The sequence below is a fragment of the Pyxicephalus adspersus genome, chromosome 1 (genome assembly GCF_032062135.1).
Source record: "Pyxicephalus adspersus chromosome 1, UCB_Pads_2.0, whole genome shotgun sequence".
NCBI lineage: Eukaryota > Metazoa > Chordata > Amphibia > Anura > Pyxicephalidae > Pyxicephalus > Pyxicephalus adspersus.
In genome coordinates this window covers 176,151,879-176,179,455 of record NC_092858.1, presented here as the reverse complement: position 1 = coordinate 176,179,455, position 27,577 = coordinate 176,151,879, and the positions used below count along the sequence as shown (strand labels likewise).

The following is a 27,577-nucleotide window of genomic DNA, read 5'->3' as shown; positions in this document are numbered from 1 at the left end:
CTGTCAGTATTTGTCATTTACAACCGCTATTTAATGTACAGCGCTGCATAATATGTTGGCGCTATATAAATCCTGTTTATTATTATTATTATTAATAATAATAATAATAATAATAATAATAATAATAATAATAAAGGACTCCTGCAGTCAGGTCTTGCATTATACGGCGCAGTGAGTGCTGCAGGAAGAGGGAGAAAGCACTGCAGCAAGCCAATCCGATTCCAGGCAACCGTCCAAGCCACGCCCACAAACTACAAAACACACCAAGCTGAGTAGGAAGGGGGACAGATGCATGAATGGAGAATGTCTCCATAGTGCTGAGCGCCCGAGAATAGTAAATACCTGGCTGACATGACACTCCCTTAGCTTGATTTACAGACCCCTACTCCAAACAGAGAAAAGGAATTGGGATTGAAGTGTCATGTGACCATGGTGAAAAAAAGGGCATTTGGGTGCCATTGATCCAAGGGGGTGGATGGAAGAAGGATTCCTAATATCCCAAAGATCAGATTTAGGTACAGATAGTGAAATGATTGCTCTATAATACAGTGCTGATCTGCAATGCTGCGATAGGAGGTAAACATTATTGCTGCATTCATTGCGGGGAAACACGTTGTTGCTCAGAATCACAAAGCCCGGTCAGGGTCCTACAGTCTATGACAATCGAAAATCATGACGTTACTCCAAGTCCCTTCCTGACCTCGTTACTAACACACGCGGAGACAAATACGCAAAACCAGCTCGGCGCCTGGGCATCAGGTACCACCAAAAGTTATTGCTGTACCAGGGACCCCCCAACCCGAGGACAGAATAATGCGTTACGATTGCTTTGCCCCTGAGTACAGATATATACAGATGACTTACCTAGGAGGACCTATAAATGTATAATAGTGTGTGACTGTGGGGGGATATTAGAGCGTCAGCTCCTCTGTACAGAGACTGATGGGACTGGCTCAGTGTTCTCTGTACAGCACTATGGTATATGTCATGGGGGGACATTAGAGTGTCAGCTCCTCTGTACAGAGACTGATGGGACTGGCTCAGTGTTCTCTGTACAGCGCTGTGGTATGTGTCAGAATACATGGAGCCAGGCTCATATAACGATCTCATTAGGTGAGAATCGAATTGCTGGTCTTTCAGTTTGTGACAATGATCCGCACAGAGCAGAACCTGAGAATTCTGGGAAACGTTCTACACAAACCAGCCTAAGATTTATCGGTCACCTCCATAAAACAAATCTTATCAGCCTGGAGAAAATTGCTGCAATATAAACATCTGGAGGAGGAAGTCGGAACAAAGCGGATAAGATATGGACTACCCACAAGGGACAGGGATGGCTCCTGCCACAGCTGGGGGTGCCCGGCATTCAGTTATTGACCGTTTCCCAACCCCTGGCATGGTACGGTGTCCTGACATGACCCCATGGCACTGTAGTTTTCCCAATGACTTTAACATGAGGGGAGCTCCTTCTATAATTACCATATACACATCTCTCAGTATATTAGTGTGGTAAGAATTCCTCTTGTATTGCTGTCTATTGGGAAGAATGTCACCCTTACAGATCATTGTCACTTGGTCTGATCTAAGAGACAGAGGGGGGAGAGTGCTGAAAAGTTACCAGAAGACAGAGGGGGACACTTCCCAAAGGTCACTGGAGGACAGAGGGGGACACTTCCCAAAGGTCACTGGAGGACAGAGGGGGACACTTCCCAAAGGTCGTCACTGGAGGACAGAGGGGGACACTTCCCAAAGGTCACTGGAGGACAGAGGGGGACACTTCCCAAAGGTCACTGGAGGACAGAGGGGGACACTTACGAAAGGTCACTGGAGGACAGAGGGGGACAGAGCTGGGAAGTTACCGTAGGGTCAGAAGGGGACAGTGTCGAAAGGTCAATGGAGGCGAGAGAGAAATACAGATGATTTGCTGGAGGCTACAACTAAAAATATCACTAAAGGCCTGAAAGGGGGATAAAAAGTTGATGGAGGTCAGACGGGACACTGGGGGAAAAAAATCAATGCAGGCCAGTGGGGGGGGGGGGGGGGGGACAGGTCAGAGACTGGGGACAGGGCACAATCCTCCAGTCAGTAACTGAAAAACAAATCAGCTGCTTCATTGTGTAGACGGCCGCTGTCGATGTGGAATGGTGACAGCAGAATAAAGTCTTGGCAGCGCTGAGCTTCGTCGTGTTGAGCAATCAGCGACTTTACTAAAGACTCTTACAAAGAGCTCTTTGTTCTTCGGCCTGTGTTCTCCGTGGTGGCCAAATGTCATTTTACTGGGTGTCTGAGAAGGCAGAGATGAGAGGAGAGCAGATGAACGGATAAAACCCAGAGAGCAAATATCTAACAATGTGATGCCCGCCTGGGAACGCTGAGCCAGGAGGCCGAGCTATATCCCCAGCAGGTTATACTTTATACAGAACAAACATTTCTCATACAAGCTCATAGAGATTTATTACTCCAAGGGTTACTCAAGCCTCAAATGGCCAACAAGGATGGCACAGAAGAAGATGATGGTGCCAACTTTTAAGCTCATCTAGCCTTCACAGGATGAAGATTTTGATTTTCTATCCCAGCATGCAACATAATCACAGAAAGATATCTGGAGAGGATAGAAAGAGGATCCAGCCCCAGGCTTCGTTCAGCTTAGAAATAAAAATTTTATTATACATGAGTTGAGAGGATATTGCTGGGCAGTACTGAATTTAGTGACATGATTTTATTAGCTCAGAGCACAGCCTTCTACATCCCCAAAATTCACCATTTACAATGGGATCTGAAGGGTGCTGGAATAGAGCTGCATTTTGAGGAAATTACAGCACAATCTGCATTAGTAAATGCAAACCCTGCACTGCATGACATTTAGTTTGCTCTGAGCAAAGTGCACAATAAATTGCCAAATTGTACTGCCTGAATTGCTTTGAAGGGGTTCTTATAATGAGAATTCAGACTAAGTTAGTCTTATTCTTGTGTCTCAGGTGCATTTTACATCTGTGAGTGGTACAGATACAAAATAACTCCGGCTTGCTGCACCTTACAGTTACAATGACCTGTGAATGGAAAGATTTTGCCACAGTGGTTGGAGGGTGTTAATAGGGCATTTGGTCCCATTATTCCCTACTGTGGGGTTTAGAATTGTAATGATTACCCTCCATACTGGATGTGTCTTTTGCAGTGTTAAACCCAGAATGTTTTTTTTTAGCTGGGTGGCAGCCCCTGTATTGTGATCGAACTCTTTATAAACCATCCAAAAACAGCTGGATGGTTACTGAAAAGTGCCAGGTAGTGCGCCCAGCTAAAAGGGTCCGGGAAGAACATTGTTATTGTAATAACTTCATTTTTTACAATACAATGCTATGATAACTGGGTTTTGTTAGCCTTCTTTTTCTATTGTTACAACTTGATTAAAAATGACAAAATGGAGCATTTGTAGCTCGAGTTGTTAAAAATGAAAAAAAAAAAAAAATCCTAACATTAGAGGTAATGGCTGGTCTATGGCACAGATCTAACAAGTATTCTGATTAATCAAGCAGACAACACAAATCTTCCGACAGCCGTCCTCACACCGTGACGCAGCTGTAAAGCCAACCGGCAAACTACAGAGCCGTAAACAACTTTATTTATAAAAATAAACCTTGCATTACAATACCAGGTCAGCATACCTGGCAATCTTTGCCATTGCGAAGAAATGATAAAATGTAATAGTTACCTTAAGCCTTGGAATTCTGCAAACTAACCTAGAGGAGAGTGACTGGGATTGTCACTGAGCCTCACCTGGGCATTCTGGGAAAGCCGAGGATCCCAAATCTTATGAGGCTGAACTCAATGCTGGAGTAATAATAAATCGTTCCGCACGTTTTGGATCCTTAGCTTTCCTAACAACCTGCTGTAAGACCCACTGACATTACTGGCATATAGGAAGCAGGTCAGTGTTATCCCCGGCTCCTTTTAGCTGGGCGCACCACCCGGATTTTTTCAGTAACCACCCAATCTGGTTTTGGGTAGTTGTGGAAAAATTGGGTCACAATACAAGAGCTGTCACCTGCCTACAGCTTTCTCCCACCCAGCTTAAAAAGATTTCTGGGTTGAACACTGAAGGGCAATAATGGGGTATAAGGCTTTCTATTAAAAACCTCTTCTGAACCGTTCCTCCCCAGCTTGACTGTCTGCGGCCCTCCTTTTCATTCAATGGATGCTCACCACAAGTGGGCATTACCTAGGAGGGTCAGCATGTAAATATATCTGGTCTAGGAATACCCATTCCTCCAGCCTGCAATCCACACCAAGGCATTTTAAAATTTGCACAACTCCTTCTAAAAGCCATCCTTGCATCAGGGCCGATGCATTCAGAAAGCAATGTACGCTTACCCATTGGCACTTCATACCAATTGCATAGTGAATCTCAGAAACCCAGTAATGACATCACCAAATCTAAATATTGGTATGTCATGGAAACATAAAAAAAAAAACTTTTGTTATATGTCATTAAAGAGGAAGCAGGTTTTATTGCAGTTACTTTTTTATCATTTCCTGTGTAGAAAACCAATGGAATGTCCTAATTAGCAATACACCAAACAGGCCCTTACCCCCATATAACCTCATCCAAACACCTTTATAGAATGACCGCAGCAACATGTGAAGAATGTGCACTGAAAACACTGACACTTTCATGTACAGAGAAGCCACGTCATCATTCGTCAGATCTTCGGCAGAAGCGCAATGTGCTGCAAGTCCATTCAAGTCTGTGACCCGTGCAGGTTATGGAAGGCCTGCAGGAAGTCATTGCACCCGCATCGGCCCTGAGGGAAGGTTTTCCTGGTAAACACAAGTTCTAATCTTACAGAAGCACATTTACATAGATATTCCCTGCAGCAATACTGCAGAGCCGGGACGATCCCAGAAAGCGAGTCGGCACAGGAACAGATTTTTTGTGGATTTATATGAATGTGCATGACAACAATGTGTGTACAGATATATCGGAGTCTATGTCACACATACAATGTACAGTAGTATAATACATTCAGAGTTACGGCAGGCGGTATATCAAAGTCTAAATCACCTAAATAAATTTTATATCCAGCAATTCAACGTCATGCATTTTTTCAGATGCAGATTCAAATACTGGGAAGCAAAATGTCACTAAATCTTGCTATAGAATGAGTAATGGCTTCCATATTGGTTGCTAATATTCTATAACACGGCTATAAGCATCAGCTGAGGACAGGGAGAGTAGCAGCAGGATAGTAAATAGGCAGCACAGTGGCTCAGTGGTTAGCACTCTGTCACTCTGGGTCCCAGGTTGAAATCCCAGCCAGGACACTATCTGCATGGAGTTTGCATGGGTTTCCTCCCACATTCCAAAACCATGAAGTTAGGTTCATTGGCTTCCCCCCCCCCAATTGGCCTTAGACATATGACTATGAAAGGGATAGATTGTGAGCTACTTTGAGGGACAGCTAGTGACAGGGCTATGGACTTTGTACAGCGCTGTGTAACATGTGGGCGCTATATAAATACTGGATGATAATAGGAATAATGAATGAATGTGCCAAAGCTGTTAGGGCTGTGGTGGGGTTACAGCTGAAACCCAAGCAGATACAAAATAATAATGCGGCTGTGTATTCATGACAATATCATTAAATATATTTGTAGGTTAGAAAAATACAAGAACTATAATTGATTTTGACTTCCTGTACAGCTGAGCTCACAGGAAGGGGTGGGGCAGCACAAGCAGCCAATTAGGTGTGCTGCAGTGATCATGTGCTAAACAAGGCTAATGAAGAAAGCAGAACAACAGAAAGATGAGCTCATCAGTCTTCTGCTTCTCCTTTCAATGCCCGGGGGAAGGGCAAGATTGAGGCATGGCTGCTGCAGCGAAAATTCCGATCCTATTTACAAGACAGGGCTGTGCGGAGATATGTAAACCTCAGGACTGGATGGACAGGAATATTAAATCCCCCCTATATGTATTTCTATCCTTTGGTTTAAACAACGTTTAGCTTAACATCTCAGCTCTCTATTTGTTCTGGGCCGGTGCCAGAAATTCTCTTTTTATGCAAATCTCACCAATACACACAAAGTGAAATGGTTTTCAGTTATCTGGAGTAATCGTTCTCGTTTCCTGCACACTGTCTATTCACCACGTGTGAATCTCTGTGTGTCGGGGGGATCAGTGGCACCCCCTATGCTGTTTCGGTGGAATACCATGACACTGCGTGCAGGTAATAGGGATTATGTGTACAGATAAACAGTTATTTAATGCCGGTGTTCTTAGTTTTGCTCTCATGATGGAAGATGAAGACCACATGTCCTGTGAAGTTTTGGCTCTGCTCGCCTCCCTTTCATCCAACAAGTGAATCCAGATGTTTCCCTGAGAGTCACATCACATCCAGGCATGAGAAGTCGAGCCAGATACATCCTGCCCAGATCACACACAACCAGACCTAACAAGTTGAACCACATGTGTGCTCCAGCAGCTCTGATTGATGCCAAACGTGTTGTCCGGCCAGATATGTACTGAGCAGCTCATGTAAAAACAACAAACCTCCACCAAACCCAACACAACACATAAGCAAAGGATAAAAGATTGTCTTAGAAATAAAAGGGCCTTCGATTGTCCTGTATCTGATGAGGAAATGACAGCACAAAAGGGCTTTCCTACACTTTTTACTTACATTAAACTCTGAGTAAACAGATAAACATTTATATGAATACCATGCAATGCAGCTGCTTTACCTGCTCAAAAATGTAATAAATGCATTTATTTTAATCCCATCCCGAGACTCACGCAGCAAGGAAAGGAGAGAGAGAGAGGAGGAAGAGAGGGCGAGAGAGGAGGAAGAGAGGGCGAGAGAGGAGGAAGAGAGGGCGAGAGAGGAGGAAGAGAGGGCGAGAGAGGAGAAAGAGAGGGCGAGAGAGGAGAAAGAGAGGGCGAGAGAGGAGAAAGAGAGGGCGAGAGAGGAGAAAGAGAGGGCGAGAGAGGAGACGCGCCGGGCGAGAAGCAGAGAGAGCGCGCCGGGCGAGAAGCAGAGAGAGCGGCCTTTACACCTACTACTCACACGACTATTGTCACATCCAATAAAATGATCGCAGATATATGCAGCTGACCAATTTCAGGCGGCGAGACAGCGAGAAGCGAGAGAGCGGCGAGACAGTGAGAAGCGAGAGAGCGGCGAGAGAGTGAGTGAGAAGCAGAAAGCAACGAGAGAGCGCGCGAGAAGCATAGAACAACGAGAGAGCAAACGAGAAGCAGAGAACGACGAGAGAGCAGACAAGAAGCAGAGAACGACGAGAGAGCAGACAAGAAGCAGAGAACGACGAGAGAGCGAGCGAGAAGCAGAGAGAGCGTCAAGAAGACACACAGACTGCAATAGGCCGATACCAAACCAGATTCAGGTAGTTGCACCACTTACGTCTTTTATGCCAACCCTGTGCTCAGCTATAAATAAATTCGTCCTGGGCAGCATAATGTTGCTACAAGAAGCGTCTGCATTCCCGGACACGCTCAGGAACAGAAAGGTAACTTTAAAGAAACAAGCACACCTTCAACATACAGGAAGAGCTGCAGCAGTATTTATTAGGTGATCATTAGACTGCACATCGAGGTTCTCTGCATGCAGCACAGCAAACAATGCCTGACAAGCATATCATATCAAGGAGAATGACTGTGTGTGAAATGCATACAAAGGATTTACACATCTGCATGGTAAATGTCCCCCCATCCCGTACAGGGCAGCTGACACATTGCATAACCCAGTAACAATGATCTGCTCTTTGCTCTGATTGCTAGTTTGTCTCATGCTGAATGTGTCTGGATTTAGGTTCAAGGACTGGAAGTGCAGGAATGGGGGCTGTGACTGCAAAGAGGAACACGTGGAAGCCGATCATTTAATGAAATCACAGAACAGGACAGGTGACACGGCTGCTTATAACTAATTCTGGGCTGGGAGGTAATTAACATTCCCCAGATCTTACACCTACTACTCACGCGACAATTGTCACATACAAAAAAATGATCGCAGTAATCTGCAGCTGACCAATTTTAAGCGTGTTCATCATGGCAAGAGGACCTGTCAGAGCGATTTCGTTTCTGCAAGAGACCTCAGTTCAGGGTTCTTCCTGGCCCCATCACCCGGCACTTTTGAGTAACAACCCGGCTGTTTTTGGTTGGTTACTGTAAAGTTGGGTCACAAAACAGCAGCCGCCCTCCACCTACAGCTTCTTCCCATCCAGCTAAAAAAATTCTGGGTTGAACACTGCAGTAGTATACATTAGAAACATTATAGTGACCACTGATACAGGAACAGGAAGTAATGATCACTTTTCCCGCAAGTACCGAAAAATGATCATCTGTGTGGGCACTGGACAAACACTTTAAAGTGAACCTGTCACCTTTACACCAGCATCAGGGTAACTGAAGAAATAGACCGGGAATAAAGCTTCATGCAACTTCCAGGGTCACTGAAAACCTCCTACACTTCATTAGAACACAACTGGTTCTCTTTAAGGGTCCATTTAAATAATTGCATTATGTTACATTTGTAAGTTCTAAGTTCTCAATAAACTCTCTTTACATCACTACAACTTGGTTTGTCATTTCTTAAGGCACCACAATGATTACAGCAACCAATAGGAAGTATTTCAGGCCAATTTTCAGGTCGTGAGGGACATTTATAGCATTGGGCAAAACCTTAACGTGACACCACACCGCCCCGGGGAATGCACACGGGCCCTATTAGTCCTTTGGGCCCTAAATAGGACTATAAACGCAGATATGACGAATGAATGTAAATGGGAATAGATGGAATGTTGTGAATAAGGCTGCAGATAGCATGCATGGCAGCCTTCCAAGACTCCAACGGAAGTGTGACTCACCAATGACATGCAAGGCTGAATCAACAGGACGGTAATGACTCCGCCAGGCTGATCTGTGACCTCAAACCCTTCATCAACCTCACCAGATCTTTAATCATCCATTCATTGTATCCTGAAGGCAACTAGTAATGTCTGGAATTCTTACACCAGACCTCACAGACAATAAAATTCTTCATCGCAGCACTAATCTCCGAGTAAGACAACACCGAAGGGTGAAACACCCACGGAGGTGAGGACATCGGGGAAAGATTCACCCGCAATAATTAGATGAGTAAATTGCATCATGCACACCTAAACGATTGCTTCCTGGGGATCGGGAGGCACAATGCGAGGCCTGCTGGATCTGGCAGATCATAGAAACGCAGTCTGGATGGATTTGGTTTAGCATGGCTGTCTCCTTAATTTGAACATTGTCACTCTTCTCATTAGGCCAACATTGCTCAGGCTTTCATTGTGTTACATCACAAAATAAAATCCATTACATTAGAAATCTAATTGCACAGGGACAGGGTTGCTAACAACACAGCAATTCACATAACATGCTCATTGTGCTCCTAGATTGTAAGCTCTTGAGGACATGGTCCTGTCCTGTGTCACTGTCTGTATTTGTTTATTAATAATAATAATAATAATAATAATATTATTAATAAATGGCACCACAAAGCACCCTGCTGCAGGTTGCATTGATGTGCAGTAAGCTGCACAAAGCTGCATTTGTACATAGAACCTTTATAAGTAGCCCGATGTGCATTGATATCGGCCTCTTCCCATGCCCTTCAAAGCAGCAATAAGGCTTCAAGTGGCAGGACCTACACTAGCATCCAATTAGGGGCTGCTGCAATGCACATGTGCTGGTAAGAAATGTGCAAATAGAAGGAGAGTCGATATAATGTGTTGAAGACCACCAACAAAGTCCTCCATTCCAATCTTATGAGCTGCATATTTGTTCTGGGACCACACAGAGGAGGATTTCTTCACTGTGCCCATAGTTAAAGTGCACCTGTACTCATTTCTGCTCCAGCTACATCAGAACATTGTCCATACCCACCAGTACTCTCCATGAAAATGCCAACTTTCTTAAATGTGTAGTGGGTCAGGCTTGCGCCTTGTTCCCCGTACCCAACGCTGGCAGTTTCAACCGAGGGTTTGCTATACGATGATCAGGGCAGCCATTGTGTTACAAGGCCGGGCTTAGTGGATTAAAGGTTTGCATGTTTATATGCTTTTCAGTTTTTTTCCTGTTATTTTGAACCTGGCATATAAATCAAACCAATTTCCTCATCACACTGCTCCTAATGCAGCTTTTAGCATCACAGGGATAGCAATGCTAGCATATTAATATTTTTCCTGCACGCGTTAATGGCCGCACGTCACTGGTTGCACCATTAACTTTGATTTTTCTCTTTAATCCTCTCTGGCTGCAGTTCAGATTCTTTTTTCACATAAAATGCTCCGCGTCCTCACAATGTGCCGCCCCCCCTTCAGATATGTCATCGCTTTCCCATGGATGGAGAGGATCTGCTCGGCTCTCATTGCTTTCTCATGGATGGAGAGGATCCGCTCGGCTCTCATCGATTCCGGGATCAGCTCAGCTGGCATTTTGTATCCAATTGCTGATTGAATGGAGATAATGGTGACCAAAAATGGCGAGGACAAGATCCTGCTTTACCCCAGAATATGAATATTTATATATTTTAGGGTCTGAAAAGGTCATATCAGTGCTTACTAGTCCTTAAACATTTCAGCTTGTACAGAAAATATCTGTTGATCCTTCTAGAAATGCAGTCCCAGCTTCCTGAACGAAAGTATTAGCTTTTATTACAATCATCTTCAAAATTATGCAGCCGCACTAAATAAAACATTTTGGGTTCAGATCCCCTTTTTCCACCATCGCTCTGCATCTGGGCCACATTGCTAGCGGTCTTACAGAAAGCGAAGCACAATAATAGAAACTTGTCCTGCTACAGAGCGTTCTCAGCAAACCACAAAGCAAGCATGTGAAGAATGAAAATGTTGCAGATCAAATATGACAACCACAGAGGGAAGATAGAAACCAACAGACACCAGGTAGATACAGAAAGGTGAACAGCTGGGCCAGAAATCCCCAATGTACACCAGGAGCCACCTGCTTGTGATCAGCATTCCTGGAATGACCATGGGAGGTGTTCTGTAGCTCTAACACTTCTTGTCCTAGGGTGAACAGTCACATGGGTGCAGGAAATAATCTGAATGTATTGATATTTCATATTGGTGTACTATACAGATTTCCTTTGTCAATGTCAGATCTTCTCAGTTACGTATGAGAATTCTGAAATCGGCAGTCACAGGCGGCTGACACAAACCCACGCACGTCACAGTTCAGGAAGCAGCTCACCGGATCAGCAGCCACAGAAATGAACATATAAATGCACTATTAATCATCAATACCAACGGTTCTCACACGCAGGCCGGGTCACAAGAATATTTAGAAGCCGGACTGAGGTTTAGAGTTATAGGATGTGCACTGACCTGACCTTCACAGGTGCCTACTTACCTCCTTCAGTCTGCAGCAGTCTCGGCCCCACAGAAGTCTACAACATGAATGCAATGTGCAGGTGTGGCCAAGGCAGAGAAGATTTGCACTGCTGGCTTTAAACAAACAGCAAAACCGCCGCTGTCAGATCAAAGTAAACAGACGTCTATGGAGGAGGGGGGGGGATAGGGTGGCCAGTGGGTAAAAAGGATCAATGCATTTTATTTTAGTGCGCTTATCTTTTAGAGCTTGCTCGGACTGGTTCTCAATCGTCGTTCCCTTGTGGCTGCTGGTAACAGACGTGGCCCAGCGTGACAATCGGATCCTGAGGTGCAACAAGCTCCCTGTGTGCAGTGAAACCAGCCGGTCCAGGAGAGGAGCTGATACAACCGTTCAACAAGGCTGCAGGGCAGATTTAAAGCTCAACATTCACTTTACATAAAAGAGTAGACAACCCGTATACATAAAGGAAAAATGTTTTTTCATTTTTTAAGTTTAAAAAAGGTGCAGCAATCAAGATAAAATGGGAGCCCAGAGCGTCCCGGGATAACTATGTCACACATCCTAGGTGGCTCTGGCTGCTCCTCCTGCGTATGCCCGATCTCGGGGGCATTTTTTCCACTAAGGGGAAAGAGATGCTGATCTCAAGCATGCAATTTTTTTTACCCCGTTTACAGTCGCTACATCACTCGATCTTGCACCTGCGCAGCGCAAGTTCGAGTGACGTAGCAAAAAGACCAAGATGGCGCTTCCTCCTTGCTGGGACGAAGAGGAATTCTAGGACTACGTGGGGAGAACCAGCGCCATCGAGGGATAAAAGCTGTGTTTTTTTTTCTTTTTAGTTTAGTTCTGCTTTTATGAAGGGGAGGCTGGAGGGCAAATTTTATGAAATACAAAAGCAAAAAAAGACCTGTAGCTCCAGTACTTATCGATCACGGGTTTATATAGCAAGCCGGTGGCCCTAAATCATAGCCTCAATAACAAATACAAACGTCTAGCCTGCGCTGGAGGTTGTAGCAATGTGCACAACAATACTAAATGAAATGAGTCTTAGTCACTGCATGAATATTGCATGAGGCAGCAGCAACACGTGGCCCCGCACCGACCCTGGTCACTTCCTGAATTCCAGCAAACAATGTCACCCAGCAGGTGACTCCAGGACAATCGCTCAGGTGCTTAGTAACGAGCAGAAAAACACCTCGCGCACAAATGTATATTTATCACGCACAAGATAAAGTCCTTGAAAGATATAAGAGAAGTCGTGCGACACATACACATTCATTTATGAGACGATAACCTGAGATAAATCGATTTACTGCTGGATCAATAGTCAGTATTGATGTGTGATAGCTTTACCTGCTTGACACGGCTCTACAGATGGGACCTCCACAAGGCCTGTGTGCTAAGTTCTTAGCCAGGACACTATCTGCATGGAGTATGTTCTTCATGTGTTTGTATGGTCCAAGGTCAGGGGTATTAGATTGTGAGCTCCTCTATAAAGCTTGCAGAATCCCATCACTAAAGTTGGGTTGCATCACATAGAAATGCATTTCATGTTTGTGGGATAAAAGAGCCTTTTAAGTCTGTTGGTGGACAACTGCTGTGCTGCCAACAACTGCATGGAGGACTGGCAAATATTTGATTTGGCAATGTGACACAAAGCGGTGCGCACCCACTGTGTTTATGGACAATCAGCTGTTGTGCTGCTTTCTCAGCTGGTACCAGAAACATGTGTTCAAAGTCCGGGAAGTGTCTTCATCTCCACCAACTGCTGCCATCCATGCCCAAAGCACTTTGTGTGCCAGTTGTGGATTGACAGCTGCCCCTTACTACTGACAACACACACAAGCAGTCCCGCAATAAGGTGACCGGGTGGGATTCAGCAGTCCCGAACTAGGGTGACAACACAGCCCCTTCATGTATGCAACACAGAGCGTTGTCACCTTGAAACAGGAAGTAATGCACACATCTAAGGCTGGCAAGCTGTAATGTATGTTGCATGTTTTTAATCAGGAGGTACTGCAAGAAACGATTGGCCCTCCATATTGGTAGCACAGGGAGTGTTGTCACCATGAAACAGGAAGTGGGATTCTGCGGTCCTGTGCTAGGGCACCAGGGTGGGATTGTGCAGTGCCGCACTAGGGTGACCAGGTGCGATTCTGCCGTGCCGCGCTAGGGTGACCAGGTGCGATTCTGCCGTCCCGCGCTAGGGTGACAACACAGCCCCTCCATTTATGCAGCATAGAGAGTGTTGTCACTTCAAACAGGAACTAATACACCTAAGGCTGCCAAGCTGTAGTATATGTTGCATGTTTTTATCATGAAGTATTGCAAGAATTGATTAGTAAGGTAACAGCATAGCAACTCTGCTGGGTAAGGGAAAGTATATTACTATCTTGTAATGTTTTTCACCCATACAGCAGGTAATTTAAGAAGGGGGATGGGTCCTGGCCACGGTAAGCAAACCCTCTATTTTAATGAAAGGTCTGGTTAAATTCACAAGCTCATTCATCTTTTATTCATCCTTTCCTCCCCTTCGTAGAGCTTCCGATCTCCTGCAGCCACTTCCTGTCCACATGGACTCCAGCAATGGCATTTCTTGGGGCAGAATTCACAATGGTGACAATGGCAGGAAATGCCAAAGCAATGTGCGCAGCCAGTGCCAGGTTTCATATGAAATCCATGCAAGACGGCGACAATTATGATGGACAGGTAGAGAGGGTTGTCACCCTGTAACAGGAAGCTGCCAATTTCTGAATGTCAGTAACCCGGTCACATAATGTACAAAAATTTGGATTTTCTTTCAGCGATGTAGTCGCTCTTTCTTGGTATTTTCGGAAATGTTTTCATGAAATCACATGACCTTCTCACATACCACGTTGTGTTAACGAATCCGATCACCAGATGGGGTTAATGGGCTCCCAAGTGCTTTGCACGCCGGCCCATCGGGATCTTTAGTGACTCATTATTTATTGACGAATATTTTGCAGCAATATCTGGGAGCTCCGAGGTCCAATCACAATCCGCATTTCAATGCAATCTGCTCGGCATTATTAAATAAGCCCAAACGCAAAATCCTAATTTATCAACATGGAGTTGAAAACACTGACAACAAACAAGTATTCATTACACTCAGGTTGTCACCACACATTTAGGCAAATGGGGATTTTGATTTATTATCAGATACAAGAGCATTGCTAACGATGGCGATTTGTTAGGGTACAAATTTCAGCCCTCAATGCATCCATTGCTATCTGATACATTAAAACCCAAAGGTTCTGCAAAAGAAGATTCTGATATTTATCTCTGGGGAGCACTGACAGACATTCCAGTGATCTCCCCGGCCCCTTTTAGCTGGGTGCACCACCCGGAACTTTTCAGTGCCCACCCGGCTGTTTTCGGGTGGTTACAGAGGAGTTGGGTCACAATACAGGAGCTGCCGCCCGCCTACAATTTCATCCCATTCGGCTTTAAAAAAAAATTCTGGATTTACCCTCCACCCTTCATCTTCTAGGTGTGCTGACTCCCCTGTTGCGTGCTATGGATTCATCCTCACATCAATACTGGATCTTGTAGTTACATAGAGTCCGGTAGATGGAACCACGGGTGGGGGGGTGTTGGGTAGCAGGCCACTGACACACCCAGATGCTGAAAATTCTTCATCCACCATAGGTCCTAATGAAGATTGGAGTTAGCACCCACTGGATAGATAAATACGGAGCATCTTTTGCAGACAAGCTTTAATTATTTTGGAGCGGGGTCACTTTATAGGATCACTTTCCTCAAAACTATGCCAGCAGGAGACTCCACAATCCTCTGATTTTACTCAAAATATTCCATATCCTAAAGTCTCCAGCGCTAAGATATGAAAATAATTATTATTATTGGATCTGCCCTCATGGAGTGGAAATTGGATCACCCTTGTGATGGGCACTGCTGGGAATGCATGCACAGGGATCTATCTAGAGAAATATAAGAACCTTTTCCTATCAGTACTGGGTGGAGAGACCCTTTAACAAGTCCCTGTATGGGTGCGGACTCCCCAGCCTGTTATCCATGAAAAGGCTGCTAATATATTGGATGCCAAGAAGCAGAATAGCAATTGGTTGAAAACACTGCCCAAAGGAGCCCAACCGGCAAGCTTGCTGCTCTATGCGGACTGTAAGAAAACCATTACTGTGACTCCGTATTTCTAAAGCTAAACTCCGGGCACAACTATTCTGCAATTGCCTAGGTGGTGTCACTGCTTCCATGCAATAGATCCTTCAGAAAACCCTGGGAACATGGTGGCAAATTAACCTGACCGGCTCCTCTGGTATAGCCCTACATAACCCTAAATGTACGAAGAGCATTATACCATCCATGACTATAGGGGGCGCTCTCCATCCACACCCACAATGTTTAAGGGACCGGCTACTCCAGGTATGTGCTGTTTAGGACGTGGTGTAAGATGACACTCAGGACCCCCCATTTCTTTTAGCAATACCAAGGATTTTTGTACTAAGTGTAACCACCCAGGTGGTTATGGAAAATTTGGGTAACAATACCAGGACCACCACTTGCCTACAATTTCTTCCCACCCAGCTTAAAAAAATTTCCGGGGCGAATACTCCTAAATATGACCCGGTATAAGTTTTTCAATCCCTGTACAGCTCAGACTAAGAAAGGAAGTAGCAGCACAAGGAACCAATCAGATATCCAGAATGCAAATGTGCTGACAATATGCTAATAAGACTAAAAAGCAAAATGAGCAGAAGTATGACCTCCATCAGCCTGCTACTACTCTGTTAACGTCCACTCAGCGGGTTGTGTGTGGAAAGACGACACTAATGTATTCCTTTTATAGATTATAGCACTAACAGAGATAGTGGTGTTATGTGCCTGGCTGTGTGAATCTCTATAGGTTACAACTTTCACCCGTCCTCTGAATAAAACAGATTTTCATGTTTAATAACCAAGATTAACACACAAACCTATAACAATATATATCAGGGACAAATAACAAAGTATTATAGAGAGGATACAATGTTCCAGCCAGCCAGAATCCAGTATTAAGGCCAAGGTGATCTATCTATTAGGGGTGATAAGTTCAGACCCCGGCTCCCCCCACATTGGTTATAAAGCTGACAAGATTCGGATTTTCCAAATCAAACCATAAAGAAGGCCTCCCCAGCAATCACCAATCCTCACACTATACAATTTTTAGCTATGGATCTGATAGTTTGCAGCTAATCATACAATAATGATAAATGGGCAGCACGGTGGCTCAGTGGTTAGCACTCTAGCCTTTGCAGCGCTGGGTCCCAGGTTTGAATCTCAGCCAGGACACTATCTGCATGGAGTTTGCAGGTTGTCCCTGCGTTTGTGTGGGTTTCCTCTGTGTACTCCGGTTTCCTCCCACATGTAGTCAGGTTAATTGGCTTCCCGTAAAATTGACTGTAATATTGACATGGTATGGACATTAGATTGTGACATGACTATGGACTTTGTACAGCGCTGCGTAATATGTCGGCGCTATATAAATACTGTGTAATAATATTAATAAACACAAGACACGCGGATTGGTTGGATTCAGACGATTGATGAGGGTACATTGATGGTGAAAGCCACATTGTGCAGCAGATGAGAGGTGCAGCTGTGGCCCCCTGCATGTGAAGGGCATGGCATGCAGCGGAGGTCTGCAGCGAGCATCTCTCTTGCTGCTTACTGAAGGTGAAAAAGGGTGGGGTTGGAGGAGCAGCTATAGAGAACAGTAGGGAGTGGGGGGGAAGGGGGGATAGGGCTCATCTGCCATCATGCTGGGGATCCATTGAAGCCAGTGACAGGGATCTGCCCAGCGGATGTGAGGGAGGGATCATACATTAGGCTGCTGGAGCTGAGAGGCCCTTCCTGATGATGGGGAGCCTTAAGCCTGCATTTAAGGTGGGGCTGTCTGCAAGCCTATCAAGACAGCTGCATATAGCAAGCAAAGCTCCAGCATTGTCAGCCATGAATAGGACTATGCAGCCTCTGTAGTATTTCCATGCAGATTCCTGCTGCAATGGTGGATTGGGGTCAACGCTGCACTGCATGCAGGATTCTGACAGCTGTGACATTAAATGGACAGCATGGGAGATGGGGGCATGCAGTGAAGTCAGGGCAATTATATTAGGGGGGGGTATATATGACCAATGCTGTGTATACTGCAAGATTCCATGAACTGAGAAATCTGGGATTTGTAGTTCCCCGGCACCAGATCTGCCGCCTGAATATACCCTGCAAGCTATAAAACCTTCAGCGCTGAATATTCTGCCAGCCATTGTAAATTTTTATAGCGCCAACACATGGTGACCCCGGCCACTTTCACCGCCATTGCATGGAAAGAATCCAACACCTCATATAAGAGTCCCTGTCATTGATCAGTTACAGAATATTCCCCTCTTCTGAGATAATCTGGCACCGTTCTGCTCGCTATCACCCAAATGTCATCCTAGTTACCTCATTGCTTCTTTATATATATATCATACCCCCCCCATGACATCATGTGCAGCAAGCAAAGTCCCAAATTCTGGGCCAATTGTGACACCTTCTTGTGCCCGCAGCAGGTACAGTAGTATGGCAGATGAGCGGGGCACTTAAAGGGAGACACGGGCACAGCTGCGGGCACAAAGCCAAGAGAAGAACGAGCACAACCCAGGGAGGAACATCCAACATCGTGCCCATTATTTCATATTGATAACAGGTTTGGTGCAGGTTTGGGGCACCCCGAACATATTACAGCTTCCAGGTCCCACCCCAACCAGACCCCCAGCTCCTCCAAGGCCTCAGCCTGGCCCTGACAGATGGGCCTTGGCACCCAACCAGCAGGTGCCTCTCTGCCAAGGGTTTGAGGAGGGGGGGGATGGTGAATGGCGGGGATACCTGGCGGAGTGATAGAAGCGGAGGGGATACTCACGGCTCACTTTCATGCTGCCAAACGATGACGGTTGTTGCACGGGTTTGCAGCTCTCTGCAAAGGAAGTGGTTCTCGGCCTCCCCGACATGATGCTCCTCCTTCACTTCTTTATAAAAGCCAGACAGAGGACAAAAACATCAAGACCTCGGCCCCAGCCAAGCAACTGATCACCCTTTTTATTTAAATTAGGATGATTTTATGGTGGGAGGGGGGGATTCTAAAAACAGTCCTGGCACCCCCTGTATACGGTATGCCGCCTCCTGCCGTGTCTGCTCGGGTCAATCCTTCTCCAGCATCCCTCGGTAAGGGGTCCTCGGGGACACAATATGGCAGCGGCTGGGTCACAGGCCCATGTAGTGAGAAAATACAATGGGGGGGATTTCAGTCCAAAAGGTTAAAACGTGGGGGGGTCTTTAGTGAAGACAATCCTGGGGGGTGGGAGAATGGTTATCAGATGGGGGGGCTGTATTATTCACAGGGGGGGGCTGGGAGTCAGAGTTCACCGATCTCTCCAAAGGATGAATGATATTGGGGTGTCACCAGGCCTTGTGTTCCTCAGGGGGAGGGGAATCGGTCAGGTTGGACTATAAAGGGGAGAAATTAGGGGGATTTAATTAATTTTTGAGGGGGGTCAGAGGCAATTCAGGCAAAATTCAGGGTGCTAGTGGTTTTAGTTTTGGGGGGTGAATTAGTTTTTGATCTGGGGGGTATATTTGTGGGGCCTTAATGCAGCTTTTTTTGACTGGGGGTGTCAATAATTCTGGGGGGGTCCTTGATCCACAGACTGGGTTGGGGGGGGACAATCCACAGGCAGCCAATGAGGATGGGGGGTTAGATCTGGGGTGTGAATATTGGGGGGTCCTTCGGTCCTGGGGGGACAATCTGTTCTCTTCGTCCCGGGTGACAATGATTGGGGGGGTCCCGGTCACAGCCGCGGTGAGGGAGTGGGCACGGTCATGGCGGCTCCTCAGACTCCCCGGGCCCTGCCTCCTCCTGTCAGGGGGGCCCCGGTAATGGCGGACAATGAGGCGGTGACGGGGCGGAATGTGGCGCCTGGTTCTCCTCAGAGGCCTCCCGCGATTCTGTGCGGTACGGCAGAGTGTGAGGCGATGTCTCCGGTCTCCTCCTCGGATGCGGCTCTCTTTCCCTTTGTCACTCTCCGTCCGACTGACCGCATTTGCCTGTCGGCTTTTTTTTTTTTTTTTCTCCCGCAACGTTCTCCTCCCTCTCCCCCGAGTGACGTAGCGGACTGCGTGCACACAGCAGCTACGCTACGGAAGCGGCGCAAGTGAGATTGGAGAATAGGAGGAGGGGAGGGGGACGCACAGCCAGTTTCTTCGTGACGTCCCGATTTCGACTGACCCCGCCCTCCTCGCTCGCCAGCACCTGCAGTCCAACCACAGGAAGCGACAAAGAAGGTGGGCGGAGAAAGCAACCGGATAACTACCAATAGAAGGCGCCGTCTCAAGCTGTTCTCTGACCCCGCCTCCCTGGCGTTCTGTTGTGGTTACTATCCCCTTATTGGTCACTCAGTCAGCATCCCGAGCGTCTTATCCAGTAGAAGATAGGAACGCACCTGAATTCCCACCCCTTAATGTCTGGAAGGGTCTGATTGAGCGTTCAGCTGTCAGTCTTCTTCAAACGCCTGAGTAGAAAGGCGAGGCGAGCCGGGAATGAAAGACGTCAGCTGATTGGCCGGAGAAAAGCGGCAGTCGCTGCAGGGAGGGAACGGAAGGGGGCGGAACCTGTCCCTTTTAAGACACCGGAAGTGTGACCTTTAACTTCCACTGGGTGCCTCAGCGGGGATTCTGTTGCTGTAGAAACAGCCGAGGGTGGAGGGGTCACCTGTCTCTCTGTGGGTGAGGGGCAGTTGGGTCAGCTGACAGGGGTGGGGTGATATCAAGGTCACCTGACTAAGGTGTCAATGATAAGGGTATACAGCTGGGTCAGCTGACTAAGGTGTTGCTTGGTTACCTGCTTGGGGTATCTGATAATAAACCCCAAGGCTGCTCTCCAATGACAAAGCACATTCACTAATAAACTTTAAATTCTGTTTAGAAATCATAAAACAAGTTCCAGAGCCCCGAACTTCCTCCCTGTGGTCCAGCCTCCATTGCTCTCTTCAGGATTGGACACTTCCAAGCATGTGACCTTGCCACCCTTGGCGAGGCCAAGACACCATGTGACTCAGACTTCCTCCCATGTGACCATTCTGGAGTTTTACAATTGGTCACTCATTGTGGTCACATTGGGTGGGAGCCTTGTGTAAGCTCCAGGTCATTAGAGCTTACACAGGGTCTCCTGACAATCAGCAGCTGCTGGGCCGCCATTGCTGGTCTCATTGTTTTTCATGGCTATTTATAATTTTGTCTTTAAACTAACAAAGATATGAAACAAACATTGCAGCTCTGGGATTCATCAATCCCTCATTTAGTGTATTGGCCTCTTGCAGTTTCTGTACAGCAGAGCTTAGCTTGAGCGAGAAAAGCAGCAAAATAGGCCAATCAGTTGTTCAGCACTATTACTGTTTCTGACAGAATCCATTTTGATAGGAGATGACCTTATTAGTCTGCTGATTCTCCTTATACTAGCCAGTCACGGGGGTAGGGGCCAGACCAGAATCATTTTACTTAACTGGGGCAGAGAAAAGTCAGGTCTCCTCCTATACCAGGCAGGGCTGGGTTTTTCTGCAGAGCTGTGCAAACCTTAAGACTGGTTGGTTCATTTTTGCATGCCTTTGTACTGAAATAAAGGAACTGTGGGAGTTGCATTGTCTCGGGTTGGCCAATCTAAATTTAGCCAATTGAGGAAAGGGATTGGGCGAAGGTGTCAGGGCAATTTAGTTAAGTTTTCAGATGTTATTATTATTATTAATAAACAGGATTTATATAGCGCCAACATATTACGCAGCGCTGTACATTAAATAGGGATGGAAAATGACAGACTAATACAGACAGTGATACAGGAGGAGAGGACCCTGCCCCGAAGCGCTTACAATCTAGTAGATGTCTGCAGAAGGTGAGTATAGGCGGCATGAATTCTGATTTAGGGTCAGTACTGCACTGTAGCCACATTCACATTATGGGTGATTTGACTGACAGCCGGCATGCCAAAGTGCATCTCCTTTCATTCAATGTCAGCTTTCTGTTTTTCAGCTCTTGGTGTATCCAGCTAGGTAGAAGTCATGGCTGGGTAAGACTCTTGGAAGAGACCCCACCTGTGAAGTAGATGCTGATTGGCCCAGAAGCGTGCAGCCAGGTAATTCTGGGTTCCCATGGCCTCTTTTTGACATTTCTGATTTTAGATTGTGCTGCGGTGTTTCAGGTACAGCATAGCCAGCTGACTGACAGAATTACCAGGACGGCAAATTAAAGCGGCTCTGGCTTCTAGCAGCCATTTTGGCCATGCTGCAGATAGAGGAGCTGCGCCCCCTGGTGATGTTTGTGTGTAAAATCAAATGCAGGTTCCTGGCACAGGGTCAACATAAAGTAACCCAATTCTAATGCCTGAAAAATCACAGAATGTGAAGGACCAAGGGGAGGTTTTATAAAAGTCATTGCTCACCTGGATTATCCAGCAGTTCAGGCACCAGGAACTGTGGCCGTTTATCCTCTCATATGATGATGCCTGCATAGGTCCGGGGCCGAAACCACTTGGTATAGCCAGCTGCATGAAGTTCCTACTTGTCTATAAAGGTATGATTCTAGCCACCACTGTAAAGGGGCGTTGTTTTCACTTCCCCCCAATATTTTGTTCCAGTAGGGGTTCTCCCGAGACCTGAAAATTATATCAAGGGTTCCTGAGGTTGAGAAAAGATGATCTAAGCTATTAATGTAATCTATGGCAGGTGGACCATGATGGGCCTGGCATTGTACTTCTATTATTATTATAAATATTAGCAGAGATCAGATCAGGTGAAAGAACCAAGGCTGCGTACACACGTTAGATTTGATTGTTTCCAACAACTAAAGACTGAAAGATGAATGAATGCTGTTGTGCTGTATGAAGAGGGGAGAATGAGTGAGCTGCACCCCGCTGTGCTCTCCTCCCTCACTCATGGATCTTCACATGACCTCTGTACACACGTCAGATGCTCATCCGAGATAAACCCTGAGAATATTATTTATTAACCTCCCCAGTGGTAACTCTGAGTGTGACTCGGGGGGGACAAAACAGCTGAAAGTGGTAACCCCGAGTAAAACATGGCCGCGTCCTCTTCCTCGATCTGTCCCCTGGCGAGTGCGCTGTCGTTCCCCGGGAGTTCACAGTGACATCGGCGCGTACAGTTTTGTATTGCCTAATAATACAAAATAACTGTAGTGAATGCAATACACTGGATTTCTATGTTTAAAAGCAGTACATTGTCTTTCATGAAAATGTATTTTACAGTCTAATATAATAGTATGAGTATAATAAAGTTTGAAACACAAAATCATGTCAAAGTTTACTATTACATTTTTTTAAATATTTAATATATTATTATATATGACATGATTTTGTGTTTCAAACTTTATTATACTCATACTATTATATTATACTGTAAAATACATTTTCATGAAAATTAATGTACCACTTTTAGATATATAAATCCGGACAGAAATGAACCGCCCAGGAGGTTAAGAATCACAAGTTGGTATTACAAGACTCCAAACTGCACGGGCAGTATTAGTTGATACAGTTGAAGCAGAAGTGTCTTCAGGTTATAAAAAGTCTTCGCAGGTTCCAATAGTCACTTGTCAGACTCTGGTCAAATTGTCTGTGTTAGCCAGCAAAGAGAATCCGTCCATCAGCTGACCAGGCCAGAGAAGTACACTGTAGTGGCTCAGCCTTGCTGCTTGTGCTAATCACTTCCTACTTCAGTTCATCTACAATGATCTTGGCCTCCAGATCCCAGATTTTGATGTTGGGACCTGTTGCTGCACACAGCAAGTAGCGGTTGAAGCACAGGGCATTGACGACATCTCCACTGTCAAGGGTGTACAGGTGCTTGCCCTCATTCAGATCCCACAGCATGGCTTGTCCATCCTTGCCTCCAGAAGCACACAGTGAACCATCTGGTGACACTGTCATGGTGTTCAGGTAGCCAGTCACAAGAAACGATGACGGGACTGCTGCTGTAGGTTGAGAAATGGACACAAGAGATGGGATTCTTCCTTCACTGTGTATTGCATACACCCTAGGTGTTGTACAGCTTGATGGTCTTGTCACAGGGTCTTGACACAGGTTGTCTGCTGAGAAAGCCACAGTCAGTATATCTTTAGTGTGCCCAAGAAAACGTCTTGTGGTGGTACCAATTGTAAGGTCCCACAGAAGATTGCTATCCCAAGACCCTGACGGCAAACTGTCCGTCAGAACAGACGGACTGACTATGGAGGGTGCCCTCGGGGACACCAGAGTTTGTCTCATTGCAAGTCAACTTCCACATGATGACAGTCTTATCCCGGGAGCAGCTCAGGATCATGTCCCGGAATTGCGGGGTGGTGGTGATCTGGGTAACCCAACCATTGCGAGTCCCCTGAAGGTTGCAGCTTGTCTGGGGATGCTCCACCGGAGAAGGATGGAGGGGTCTAAAGATACCAAGAAAAGGAGCCTAAAGCTTTTTATAAGCTGACAACCCTCTCTGCACATTCCTTTATTCCTGTGGTTGTCACAGAAAGCAATCATAGATAAAATATTCTGACTATTGCAAAGGCTTTTTATAGGAGAAACTGATGTTTTTTTGTATCAGGTGCTCCCCTTGTGCCATACAGCACACAGCTAAGAAGGCTGAAGTCCTGGTTTATGGACCCCATGTCAAAGCAATACTAATGTAATTTTCTATTTGAATAGTCAAGGTGATCAACAGTCTTCAGAGGGAGTTTGGGGATTTATCCCTCAGGATTGGATGAGAAGGACAGTAAGGGCTATTTTATACCCACTGCAGCTTTCTGGCATGGGCTCAACCACAGTCTTTGCCTTCTCTGTTCAGATGAATTGGAGAGATTGGGACCCTTTCTTTTGCATATGGCTGGGGCAGATTGCAGTGCAGTACTCAAAGGAAACTAATGACTTATTCAGTATGCACAGCCATTAATTTTTCTCCAAAACATCTTTGAGATCTAGGGGACAATTGATTCCTAACACTCCATCAACAAATCTTGTTAAAAATAATATTGTATTTCAATCTTTTAAAAATCATAGATACTGTATTTTATGGCAATACAATCTACATGTTCATTACTACTCAACGCGTTTCACATATGCCTTCTCTGCTTCTTCAGGAGTGAACATGAGGATATTCATTCTTTTATTTAACATTCAATGTTTGTGTTCCTTTATCATTTCATATTAACCACCGGAGAGGATTCTTGAAAGATCTTGTAAAATGTGGTTCACTGTGACCCATGCATTCTCTTATTTTCCTTCATATATTTCCAGCTTCAAGGTCCCAATATCTGTATGTGATGTGTTTGAAAGAGCTCCTTGATGAGTCTCATCAAGAAATCCAAAGCTATCCTCCTCCCAGCATAGTCCTGCCGTTTGTAACATGATATTTCCATTAAAGATTAAAATAAAATGTATTTTTAGCAAGATTTGTTGATGGAGTATTAGAAATCTATTGCCTAATACGTCCCCTTGATCTCTAGAATGTCTTGGGGAAAATTAATGGTTGTGCATACATTTGTGATGGGATGCTGGCAAGTACATAGGAATTGATCCAGTCTCTGAATTAATTACTATGAATGTCATTCAGTACCAGAACTCACATGATTCAGTTGCTTTAGAATACTGGGTAAGTTTAAAATGGAATCTTTGCATTTATTCATCCCACAGCTCTCTTAGAGGAATGAATATTATAACTAAATTTATACAATGGATTTTTACTTATCCAACATTTGCCAATCTTCCAGAGGTTTCTGCCCTAAGAGGTAAAGCCCTCCTACAGTTCCCCAGACTTTTAAATGGGCTCTCCAATGACCCACAAACATGTTATAAAGCACTTATCTATTCTGGCTTCTTTTTAGGAGCAATTCATTTTTGCATTAGAAGATAAAATTAATTTTGTTGTCTAAAATCCTAAAATTACTCTGTACCTCAGCTCACCTGTCTGGGATTTTTATTCAATAAATCTAATAGTTCATTTTCTCTTACTCATCAGAGCAGGAGTTCAATAGGCTTTTTCAGACACTGTCATTTATTATCACACACGATCAGTAATTGTCATTGGAAAGGATCTTTCACAATCCTTTCCAACGACAAAAGACTGAACGAGTGCTGTACATACATCATTGTTCTGTTCTATGGAGAAGGGAGGGGGGAGAATGGTGGGGCGGCACCCCGCTGTGCTCTCTCCTCTTTACTTCCAATAAGATCGTTTGTAGATCCACCAGGACAGATCCATGAACGATGTTGGACGAATGCTGTTCACACGCCAAATTCTTGTCCGATATCAACCCTGAGGCGATTACCGGTTGACAATCATCTGACGTGTGTACGTAGCCTTGTCCCACAAAAAATGTCCCACAAAAAGCACGGGGCACTATACTGGCAGCAGTAGAAAGAGAGTCTATATTCAATCGTGACTTGCCAAGAAAGCAGTAGAGGTCCTAAAATTGGACGTTTCGGGGTGCTCACAACACATGGGAGCTGCGGAAGTAATGCACAAGGCTTACTGATTGCATGGTGTACGAAGTATAAACATATATATATATATATATATATAAATATATATATTTTTTGTTGGCCAAGTTACATGCTGGTTGCTTGAGTTCTGGTTACCAGTAAACTTAAATATGCCCAGACCTACATTAATTACAATGGTAAGATAAAAACTCTTTAAAGCTGAACTCCAGAACATTGTATTTATATTATATCCCTCAATTGCCATAAAGGATATACATTAACTTTGTGTTACACAAATGCCTTTGGGAACTCGATAAAAGGTATCTTCCGCAGGCTGTCTTCAAAAGATTACATGAGGGAGATTTAAGACCGGTCACCTTGCACAAGAAGAGAGTGTGGCAGTGATCGGTCTTTATTGCAGGAAGTGTTACAGTGGATTACGGCACAGATCAGGAGGGTAGACACAAAGCATGTAAAGATTCAAGTAAGAATACACATGGCTCTTATATTTAGATAATATATGCTTTAAATAAATGTCTGACAGATTTCTGAAACTCAACCAGGATAAACCGAACTTATCATCTTCCCCCTCAAATTACAAATCTCCCACTGACATATTCCTAACTGTTAACACTGTTATTCCTCCCTCCCCTCAGGCATGTTGTCTTGGTGTCGCCTTCGATTCTGCCCTCCCATTTACCCCGCATATTCAGAACATTTCCAGGTCCTGTCACTTTCACCTACGCAACATCTCCAAAATCTACCCCTACCTGTCCCCTGAAACCACCAAACTCCTTGTACACGCTCTTATCATCTCGCGTCTGGACTACTGTAACATTCTTCTCGCTGGTATTCCACTAACCCGACTCTCTCCTCTACAATCTATTATGAATGCTGCACCCAGACTCATCCATCCTTACCCCCTACCTATCCCATACTCACCCCATACACAGCCTTCCCACCTACCTACCCAATACACAGCCCTTCCCCATTCCTCTTCTGCTACCTCGCTATGTAGTTCTCTTCATTGGCTTGGCTTCCATTTCACCTGAGAATCAAATTTTAGCTCCTGTGCTTTTCCTTGAAATCCCTCCACAGTTCTTGCCCCACTGTCCTTTCTGCCCTGATAGAAAAATCCCCCCTAGCCACTCTCTCCACTCCTCCAATGACCTACTAATGATTTCCTCACTCATAACCTCATCAGACACATAGCTTCAAGACTTTTCTAGGGCTGCCCCAACTCTCTGGAATGGTCTCCTCGTCCTGTTCGTCTTTGCTTTTACTTTCTCCTCAATTAAAAGAGCCTTCAAAACCCAACGCTTCAACCTCACCTACCCGTCATCCTCTGTCCCTTTAAACCCTCACTATTATTTTGCACCATTCCATATCCCACCTCCTAGATTGTAAGCGCTTCGGGGCAGGGTCCTCCCCACCTCCTGTTTCACTGTCTGTATCTGTCTGTCATTTGCAACCCCCATTTAATATACAGCGCTGCATAATATGTAGGCGCTATATAAATACTGTTTAAATTAATAAAATAAAATGTGTACATACTTTTAGTTTTTTAGACATACTCTACGTGTAAAAGAGATCATCTTATTATCAGCGTATTTACATTTTTGGGTAAAAAACTGCTTCATATTCCACTGCCCTAC

At 45.2% G+C, this 27,577-nt stretch overlaps 1 protein-coding gene and 1 pseudogene across 1 annotated transcript in view; both read right to left on the bottom strand.

The window, feature by feature from the left end:
• GSK3B (glycogen synthase kinase 3 beta) overlaps positions 1–18,737 on the bottom strand; it is a 56,156-nt gene extending 37,419 nt beyond the window's left edge. Inside the window, 1 exon segment of the mRNA XM_072398462.1 lies at positions 18,321–18,737. Coding sequence (XP_072254563.1) covers positions 18,321–18,408 — 88 coding nt within the window. The 5' untranslated portion in view covers positions 18,409–18,737.
• A 4,283-nt stretch (positions 18,738–23,020) lies between these two features.
• LOC140338642 (small ribosomal subunit protein RACK1-like) lies at positions 23,021–24,112 on the bottom strand (annotated as a pseudogene).
• Between the last annotated feature and the right edge of the window lie 3,465 nt (positions 24,113–27,577).